Source organism: Salvelinus alpinus, chromosome 4 (assembly GCF_045679555.1).
Source record: "Salvelinus alpinus chromosome 4, SLU_Salpinus.1, whole genome shotgun sequence".
Lineage (NCBI taxonomy): Eukaryota > Metazoa > Chordata > Actinopteri > Salmoniformes > Salmonidae > Salvelinus > Salvelinus alpinus.
In genome coordinates this window covers 29,537,953-29,548,594 of record NC_092089.1, presented here as the reverse complement: position 1 = coordinate 29,548,594, position 10,642 = coordinate 29,537,953, and the positions used below count along the sequence as shown (strand labels likewise).

At 44.3% G+C, this 10,642-nt stretch overlaps 1 protein-coding gene across 1 annotated transcript; it reads right to left on the bottom strand.

Annotated features, from left to right (window-relative positions):
• Positions 1-2,312: 2,312 nt before the first annotated feature.
• slc50a1 (solute carrier family 50 member 1) lies at positions 2,313-10,377 on the bottom strand. Its single transcript, XM_071396501.1, has 6 exons — positions 10,116-10,377; positions 9,604-9,681; positions 9,363-9,486; positions 8,071-8,232; positions 5,089-5,208; positions 2,313-3,236 (listed from the first exon to the last, which is right to left on the bottom strand). Exons 1-6 carry the CDS (start codon positions 10,181-10,183, stop codon positions 3,129-3,131), a joined length of 660 nt encoding a protein of 219 aa, XP_071252602.1. The 5' UTR covers positions 10,184-10,377; the 3' UTR covers positions 2,313-3,128.
• Between the last annotated feature and the right edge of the window lie 265 nt (positions 10,378-10,642).

Sequence of the window (10,642 nt, the reverse complement as noted above, 5' to 3'; positions counted from 1 at the left end):
TGGAGGGTACTATGGTGTTAAATGCTGAGCTGTAATCGATGAACAGCATTCTCACATGGGTATTCCTCTTGTCCAGATGGGTTAGGGCAGTGTGCAGTGTGGTTGCGATTGCGTCGTCTGTGGACCTATTGGGTCGGTAAGCAAATTGGAGTGGGTCTAGGGTGTCCGGTAGGGTGGAGGTGATATGGTCCTTGACTAGTCTCTCAAAGCACTTCATGATGACGGAAGTGAGTGCTACGGGGCGGTAGTCGTTTAGCTCAGTTACCTTAGCTTTCTTGGGAACAGGAACAATGGTGGCCCTCTTGAAGCATGTGGGAACAGCAGACTGGGATAAGGATTGATTGAATATGTCCGTAAACACACCAGCCAGCTGGTCTGCGCATGCTCTGAGGACGCGGCTGGGAATGCCGTCTGGGCCTGCAGCCTTGCGAGGGTTAACACGTTTAAATGTTTTACTCACCTCGGCTGCAGTGAAGGAGAGCCCGCAGGTTTTGGTAGGGGGCCGTGTCAGTGGCACTGTATTGTCCTCAAAGCGGGCAAAAAAGTTGTTTAGCCTGTCTGGGAGCAAGACATCCTGGTCCTCGACGGGGCTGGTTTTCTTTTTGTAATCCGTGATTGACTGTAGACCCTGCCACATACCTCTTGTGTCTGAGCTGTTGAATTGCGACTCGATTTTGTCTCTGTACTGAGACTTAGCCTGTTTGATTGCCTTGCGGAGAGAATAGCTACACTGTTTGTATTCGGTCATGCTTCCGGTCACCTTGCCCTGGTTAAAAGCAGTGGTTCGCGCTTTCAGTTTCACGCGAATGCTGCCGTCAATCCACGGTTTCTGGTTTGGGAATGTTTTTATCGTTGCTGTGGGTACGACATCGTCAATGCACTTCCTAATGAACTCGCTCACCGAATCAGCATATTCGTCAATATTGTTGTTGGACGCGATGCGGAACATATTCCAATCCGCGTGATCGAAGCAGTCTTGAAGCGTGGATTCAGATTGGTCGGACCAGCGTTGAACAGACCTGAGCGCGGGAGCTTGTTGTTTGAGTTTCTGTTTGTAGGGTGGAATCAACAAAATGGAGTCGTGGTCAGCTTTTCCGAAAGGGGGGCGGGGGAGGGCCTTATAAGCGTCGCGGAAATTAGTATAACAATGGTCTAGTGTTTTTCCAGCCCTGGTAGCACAATCGATATGCTGATAGAATTTAGGGAGTTTTGTTTTTAGATTAGCCTTGTTAAAATCCCCAGCTACGATGAATGCAGCCTCAGGGTGTGTGGTTTCCAGTTTACAAAGAGTCAGATAAAGTTCGTTCAGGGCCATCGATGTGTCTGCTTGGGGGGGAATGTATACGGCTGTGATTATGATTGACGAGAATTCCCTTGGTAGATAATGCGGTCGACATTTGATTGTGAGGAGTTCTAGATCAGGTGAACAGAACGACTTGAGTTCTTGTGTGTTGTTATGATGATCACACCACTTCTCGTTAATCATAAGGCATACCCCCCCGCCCCTCTTCTTACCGGAAAGATGTTTGTTTCTGTCGGCGCGATGCATGAAGAAACCAGCTGGCTGCACCGACTCCGTTAGCGTCCCTTGAGTTAGCCATGTTTCCGTGAAGCAGAGCACGTTGCAATCCCTGATGTCTCTCTGGAATGCTACCCGTGCTCGGATTTCATCAACCTTATTGTCAAGAGACTGGACATTGGCGAGTAGTATGCTAGGGAGTGGAGCGCGATGTGCCCGTCTCCGAAGCCTGACCACGAGACCGCCTCGTTTTCCCCTTTTTCGGCGTCGCACAGGGTCGCCGGCTGGGATCAGATCCATTGTATTGGGTGGAAGGCAAAACACTGGATCCGTTTCGGGAAAGTCATATTCCTGGTAGGAACGATGATGAGTTGACGTTAATCGTATATTCAGTAGTTCCTCCCGACTGTATGTAATGAAACCTAAGATTACCCGGGGTACCGATGTAAGAAATAACACGTAAAAAAACAAAATACTGCATATTTTCCAAGGAACACGAAGCGAGGCGGCCATCTCTTTTCGGCGCCGGAAGTAGAAGAGCCTTGGTCAGGGAGGTGACCAAGAACACTCTGACATAGCTCCAGAGTACCTCTGTGGAGATGGGAGATAGCTGTGCGGCAACGTTCCCATCCAACCTGACAGAGTTTGAGAAGATCTGCAGAGAAGAATGGGAGAAACTCCCCAAATACAGGTGTGACAAGCTTGTAGCGTCCTACCCAAGAAGACTCGAGGCTGTAATCGCTGCCAAAGGTGCTTCAACAAAGTACTGAGTAAAGGGTCTGAATACCTGAAATGTGATATTTCCATTTATTTTAATTTTATAAATGTACAAAAAAATTAAAAAATAAACCTCTCTTTGCTTTGTCATTCTGGGGTATTGTGTGTAGATTGATGAGGAAAATAAACAATTTAATACATTTTAGTGTAAGGCTGTAACGTAACAAAATGTGGAAAAACTCAAGGGGTCTGAAAACTTTCCAAATGCACTGTACATCAGTCTAGTTAAAAGAGAAGGATAACAACCCAGCAGATACTGTGGCTACCAGGAACAGTTGTTCACCCCTAGTTCACAGGGTACCATAGTGATGAGGACAGACAAGTCAACTATAAAGGTGAGGGGGTCTCAAACCCCACTAGAGGCGGGATCATCCTGCCCTGTTAGTTAGAGCGATTCAACCAATAGCAGCGCATTGATGCTGAGCAAAAAACCTCCCACTGGGTAAAAGAGACTACTGTGATTGACAGGGCAGGACTGTCCCGCACATGGTTGAGTTCTCAGGTGGCACTAATGATGTCCCAGACTAGGACAGAAGGCACTAAAAGGAAGTGGTGGAGGGAGAAAGATGAGGAAGATGCCCCTAACCACTGATACAGGGTCAGATATTTATTCATCCCCCATTGCTAGGGTACTCTGATCCTAGATCTGTGATTAGGGACAGCTTCTGCCTTGAGAGGAGAAAGTCTTCTTAAACCCTTGGTGGTTAGGAGTGATCATGAATCATTTACAATATGAGTAACAATATCAGTGATTGACAGCCTGACCATGATAGGGTCAAGAAGCCTGTTATCTCTCTCCCTTGTAACCATTGGTGTGCGAGTCTCCAGCCACTTAGATTTCGATGAGCTTATAGGATTGCACGCCTTGATTGACAGATGCAAATCTCCAGAACAGGAAAAACCGGATGAGACTGGTCACAATGCCTGGCGTGTTTGGAACCTGGAACACACAAACAAACACACAGAGGTTAAAGCCTGGCGGGTAGGAGCGTTGGGCCAGTAACTGAAAGGTTGCTGGTTCGAATCCCCGAGCTGACAAGGTAAAAATCTGTCATTCTGCCCCTAAGCAAGGCAGTTAACCCCCTGTTCCCCGGGCGCCGAAGACCTGGATGTCGATTAAGGCAGTTCTCCGCACCTCTCTGATTCAGAGGGGTTGGCTTAAATGCGGAAGACACATTTCAGTTGTACAACTGAATAGGTATCCCCCTTTCCCTAAAGGTAATTTACAATCATTTAACAGTCCCTACCATGTCTCACATACAGTCTATTCAGACCCCTTGACTTTTTCCACATTTTGTTACTTTACAGCCTCATTCTAAAATTGATTAAATACATTTTTTTCTCTTCAATCTACACACAATACCCCATAATGACAAAGCAAGAACTAGATTAAAAAAACAAAAAAACAAATACCTTACTTACGTAAGTATTCAGACCCTTTGCTATGAGACAGAAAGAAATTAAGCTCAGGTGCATCCTGTTTCCATTGATCATCCTTGAGATGTTTCTACAACTTGATTGTTGTCAACCTGTGGTAAATTCAATTGATTGGACATGATTTGGAAAGGCACACACCTGTCTATATAAGGTCCCACAGTTGACAGTGCATGTCAGTGCAAAAACCAAGCCATGGGGTTGAAGGAATTGTCCATAGAGCTCAGAGACAGGATTGTGTCGAGGCACAAATCTGGGAAGGGTACCAAAACATTTATGCAGCATTGAAGGTCCCCAAGAACACAGTGGCCTCCATCATTCTTAAATGGAAGAATTTTGGAACCACCAAGACTCTTCCTAGAGTTGGCCACCCGGCCAAACTGAGCAATCGGGGGAGAAGAGCCTTGGTCAGGGAGGTGACCAAGAACACTCTGACATAGCTCCAGAGTACCTCTGTGGAGATGGGAGAATCTTCCAGAAGGATAACCATCTCTGCAGCACTCCACCAAATCAGGGTTTTATGGTATCGTGGCCAGATGGAAGCCACTCCTCAGTAAAAGGCACATGACAGCCTGCTTGGAGTTTGCCAAAATGCACCTAAAGACTCAGACCATGAGAAACAAGATTCTCTACTCAGATGAAACCAAGATTTAACTATTTGGCCTGAATGCCAAGCGTCACGTCTGGTGGAAACCTAGCACCATCCCTATGGTGAAACATTGTGGTGGCAGCATCATGCTGTGAGGATGTTTTCAGCGGCAGGGACTGGGAGACTAGTCAGGTTCGAGGGAAAGATGAACGTAGCAAAGTACAGAGAGATCCTTGATAAAAATCTGCTCCAGAGCGCTCAGGACCTTCTAAGGACAACAACCCTGCCAAGACAATGCAGAAGTGGCTTCGGGACAAGTCACTGAATGTCCTTGAGTGGCCCAGCCTGAGCCCAGACTTGAACCCGATCAAACATCTCTGGAGAGACCTGAAAATAGCTGTGCAGCGACATTCCCCATCCAACCTGACAGAGCTGATCTGCAGAGAAGAATGAGAGAAACTCCTCAGATACAGGTGTGCCAAGCTTGTAGTGTTATACCCAAGAAGACCCGAGGCTGTAATCGCTGCCAAAGTACAGAGTAAAGGGTCTGAATACTTATGTAAATGTGATATTTTAGTTGTGTATTTTTTATAAATTAATACAGTTGCAAAAATGTCTATAAAACTTGTTTTTGCTTTGTCATTATGGGGTATTCTATGTAGATTGATGAGGGGAAAAAATAATTTTATACATTTCAAAATAAGGCTGTAACGTGGAAAAAGTCAAGGGGTCTGAATAGTTTCCGAATGTACTGTATACACACACACACCATGATATAGTAGTCTTGCAGCTGTAGTCCATAGAGCGTCCAGGATGTTGAGGTGAGGAAGGTAGCTACAGTCAAAGAGAAGGACAAACGCTCCACACTACCAGTACGCACGATCTCCATCTGACAGAGACGAGAGGGGGCGAGAGAGGAGAGAGGAGAGGGGCGAGAGAGGGAAAGGGGTAGAGAGAGAGGGAGAGGGGGAGAGAGAGAGAGAGAGAGGGAGAGAGGGAGAGGGGGAGAGAGGGAGAGGAGGGGGAGAGAGAGAGGAGAGGGGGTGATGAATTGACACAGTTCCAACATATCCAGAAAGAGTAGAAGGGATAAAACACAAACCCTGAACAACAGGAAGAAAAGATGAGAGAAAGGCAGGAAATAGACACAGGATGATATGAGGAGACAGACAGAGGGAGAATGAGACAAACAGGAAGGTGGAGGGCAGGGCTGTACAATTCATCCAATTCACATCAAAATCGCAATATTGACATGTGCAATATCCATATAGGAAGACATCCATATTGCAATATTTAGAAACGCCACGTGTAACATCCGTTTTTATAGTTCACTCAGTTTGTCTCTCTTCCTCTCCCTTCTTGCAGCTGCTTCCCACACACCAAGCCCTGCCCCGTCACTCAAGCAGCACACTTCCTATTCCCTCCCAGGCCCACCCATGGCTGAGCCCCTGCCCAGTCATGTGAAATCCAGATTAGGGCCTAATGAATTTATTTCAATTCGCTGATTTCCTTATATGAACTGTAACTCAGTTGTTGCATATTGAGTTTAGATTTTTGTTCAGTATATATCGCAATATTTGCACTAGAGGTCGGCCGATTATGATTTTTCAACGCCGATACCGTTTATTGGAGGACCAAAAAAGCCGATATCGATTAATCAGACGATTTTTATTTATTTATTTGTAATAATGACAATTACAACAATACTGAATGAAGACTTACTTTAACTTAATATATTACATCAATAAAATCAATTTAGCCTCAAATAAATTATGAAACATGTTCAATTTGGTTTAAATAATGCAAAAACAAAGTGTTGGAGAAGAAAGTAAAAGTGCAATATGTGCCATGTAAAAAAGCTAACGTTTAAGTTCCTTGCTCAGAACATGAGAACATATGAAAGCTGGTGGTTCCTTTTAACATGAGTCTTCAATATTCCCAGGTAAGAAGTTTTAGGTTGTAGTTATTATAGGACTATTTCTCTCTATACGATTTGTATTTCATATACCTTTGACTATTGGATGTTCTTATAGGCACTTTAGTATTGCCAGTGTAACAGTATAGCTTCCGTCTCTCTCCTCGCTCCTACCTGGGCTCGAACCAGGAACACATCGACAACAGCCACCCTCGAAGCAGCGTTACCCATGCAGAGCAAGGGGAACAACTACTCCAAGTCTCAGAGCGAATGATGTTTGAAACGCTATTAGCGCGCACCGCGCTAACTAGCTAGCCATTTCACATCGGTTACACCAGCCTAATCTCAAGAGTTGATAGGCTTGAAGTCATAAACAGCAGAGCTGCTGGCAAAACGCACGAAAGTGCTGTTTGAATGAATGCTTACGAGCCTGCTGCTGTCTACCATCGCTCAGTCAGACTGCTCTATCAAATCATAGACTTAATTATAACATAATAACAGAAATACGAGCCTTAGGTCATTAATATGGTCGAATCCGGAAACTATCATCTCGAAAACAAAAAGTTTATTATTTCAGTGAAGTACGGAACCGTTCCGTATTTTATCTAACGGGTGGCATCCATAAGTCTAAATATTCCTGTTACATTGCACAACCTTCAATGTTACATAATTACGTAAAATTCTGGCAAATTAGTTCGCAATAAGCCAGGCGGCCCAAACTGTTGCATATACTCTGACTCTGCGTGCAATGAACGCAAGAGAAGTGACACAATTTCACCTGGTTAATATTGCCTGTTAACCTGGATTTCTTTTAGCTAAATATGCAGGTTTAAAAATATATACTTGTGTATTGATTTTAAGAAAGGCATTGATGTTTATGGTTAGGTACACGTTGGAGCAACGACAGTCCTTTTTCGCGAATGCGCACTGCATCGATTATATGCAACGCAAGACACGCTAGATAAACTAGTAGTATCATCAACCATGTGTAGATATAACTAGTGATTATGATTGATTGATTAATAGTTTTTTATAAGATAAGTTTAATGCTAGCTAGCAACTTACCTTGGCTTCTTACTGCATTCGCGTAACAGGCGTGCTCCTCGTGAGGCAGGTGGTTAGAGCGTTGGACTAGTTAACCGTAAGGTTGCAAGATTGAATCGCTGAGCTGACAAGGTAAAAGTCTGTCGTTCTTCCCCTGAATAAGGCAGTTAACCCACCGTTCCTAGGCCGTCATTGAATATAAGAATGTGTTCTTAACTGACTTGCCTAGTTAAATAAAGGTGTAAAAAATAAAAATATATATATATATATATTTTTTCTTTAATCGCCAAAATCGGCATCCAAAATTACCGATTTCCGATTGTTATGAAAACTTGAAATCGGCCCTAATTAATCGGCCATTCCGATGAATCGGTCGACCTCTAATTTGCACCCCCCAAAAAATAAGCACAATTCGACTTTTTGCCCATATCATGCAGCCCGGGCGGAGAAATAAACAGGAACAGAGGCAACAGAGGGAAAGAGAGGAGTCAAAGGGCAAGGGGAGAGAGAGTGATTAGAGGTGGTCATGTTCTGAAGATGGAATCTTATTGGCCTGTTGTTGGTCTACCTTACATATTTATGAGAGTATGTGAGGAATCTGAGTATAGTGGGTATCAGGGTGGTAGGTATCAGAACATTGGAAAAATAGGTCTGTTTGCCAGGCTAGTGAGTGTATGTTATCTGAACGTTGTATTAAAGTTGTATAAAAGTTTTCACCAGTGCGTGGAAGAATGTGTCCAATGCGTGGACATATTGTATAAACACTGTGTCAGAAAAGGTTTGCATATTTACCAGGTCAGCGAGTGGACTCAGGTACATGCTGATAGTGAACAGGCTGCAGGTGAGACCTAGCTGGGCCAGCTGAGACTCTCCCTGAGGCAGGAGAACACTGAAGTACAGCCAGCCTCCACAGACCACTCCTCCTGCTAGTAACGTCTGAGAGGTCACTCGCCTCTGGAACGAACACACACACACAAGTTTACTAGTTTTAAACATTTTGGCACACACCCTAAAACTAGGCTTCAAGCAGTGAACCAGTGGGCAGATATACTAAAAGTGTACTTCAAACCCTAACGGAAAAATACAAACAATGAACTAAAGCAAACAAACCTGGAATATCTACAGAAAAACATCATTATGATATCTACCAGACCATCTCGAAGACAAACGAATGCACTCCTGGGGGATTCAGGTCTGGCCGTATCTATGCGATAAGTAACTATAAAACACTGTGGTCAGCTCACCTTGTCATTGGTGTAATGGCAGTAGGAGAGACTATAAAACACTGTGGTCAGCTCACCTTGTCATTGGTGTAGTGGCAGTAGAAGAGACTATAAAACACAGTGGTCAGCTCACCTTGTCATTGGTGTAGTGGCAGTAGGAAAGACTATAAAACACTGTGGTCAGCTCACCTTGTCATTGGTGTAGTGGCAGTAGGAGAGACTATAAAACACTGTGGTCAGCTCACCTTGTCATTGGTGTAGTGGCAGTAGGAGAGACTATAAAACACTGTGGTCAGCTCACCTTGTCATTGGTGTAGTGGCATTAGGAGAGACTATAAAACACTGTGGTCAGCTCACCTTGTCATTGGTGTAGTGGCAGTAGGAGAGACTATAAAACACTGTGGTCAGCTCACCTTGTCATTGGTGTAGTGGCAGTAGGAGAGACTATAAAACACTGTGGTCAGCTCACCTTGTCATTGGTGTAGTGGCATTAGGAGAGACTATAAAACACTGTGGTCAGCTCACCTTGTCATTGGTGTAGTGGCATTAGGAGAGACTATAAAACACTGTGGTCAGCTAACCTTGTCATTGGTGTGATGGCAGTAGGAGAGACTATAAAACACTGTGGTCAGCTCACCTTGTCATTGGTGTAGTGGCAGTAGGAGAGACTATAAAACACTGTGGTCAGCTCACCTTGTCATTGGTGTAGTGGCATTAGGAGAGACTATAAAACACTGTGGTCAGCTCACCTTGTCATTGGTGTAGTGGCAGTAGGAGAGACTATAAAACACTGTGGTCAGCTCACCTTGTCATTAGTGTAGTGGCAGTAGGAGAGACTATAAAACACGGTGGTCAGCTCACCTTGTCATTGGTGTAATGGCAGTAGGAGAGGATGTAGAGGGACTGTAGACAGGCTCCTATGGTGTTAACCAGGACCAGAGTCCCATCCGTCTTCAGTATCCCATAATACAGCCAGCCCAGGTTACTATAGAGACAGACAAGACATTAGCTCAGTGGGCTAACACAGTATGACTTGTGCAGATGACCCGGGTTTGATCAGTGGTCACTGGCACGTTGCCTAGGCACCACACACACAGCTTACTTGAGGCATGTGGTGAGGAAGGGGAGGAACTGGACGTTATCTGCACTTTTGGAAGCTCTCATCTTCTTCAGGTCCGTCCTGACAGAGGATCACACACACACACACACACACACACACACACACACACACACACACACACACACACACACACACACACACACACACACACACAAATCTAGCATAAGAAAAAGGAAGGAACTGAACTAAAACATGATTTTATTATCACCTGTCCTGAGTATTCTATTTACACAAGCCTCGGGCATTGAACGAATAACTAAGCAAATATTTGATTAACTCATATCTGTGAGATAAGGGTGGACCAACACCTAGCTAGCTAACCAACACCTAGCTAGCTATGTTTCCGCAGTTTAATGCAATACAAACAAGCAAATTAGAACTGAATTTGGTCTCTGCCCAAGTTTGCGATGTTGGCAATAAAGAACAGTTATATAGCTAACGTTAGCTACTTAGCCAGATAGTTTCTCTGAAAAGCAGAAAGCTGTCAAACTTACAGTCCAGTCGAGAACATCCCGACTGTAAATACGATGCACGCCCATGATAGAAACTGCAAAAACTCCATAGATCGGAAAACGGAATATGTGATGCACTACCTAGATAGCTAGGTATGTGTCTAAATTGTGAGTAATTTCGCTATGAATATCAAATCAGCTATCGTGCAAATTGTTGACATCTGCATCAACGACTCAACGTTGACGTCGTTCTAACTACACAGTATGTCCGTGTTTGTAATCAGGGGCGTATTCATTACGCCAATTCTGTTGCAAAACGTTTCTTTTATGGAAGCAAGCAGAACGAAACGGGGAGAGACCTAACTTCATGTGTCCAATAGAAACTCTCGTTTTGCTCTGTTTGCTTTTGTTTGGTTCTTTAACGGTACACGGTTTCCTTAATGAATACGCCACAGTATGCTGAAAGAATTCTGCACTCTGATTGGCAGATAAGGATGAGAGGATGGATAGGTTTCCACCAATGATATGATGGTCAATATGACGATGGATGATTTCGCTCGTAATCCAGC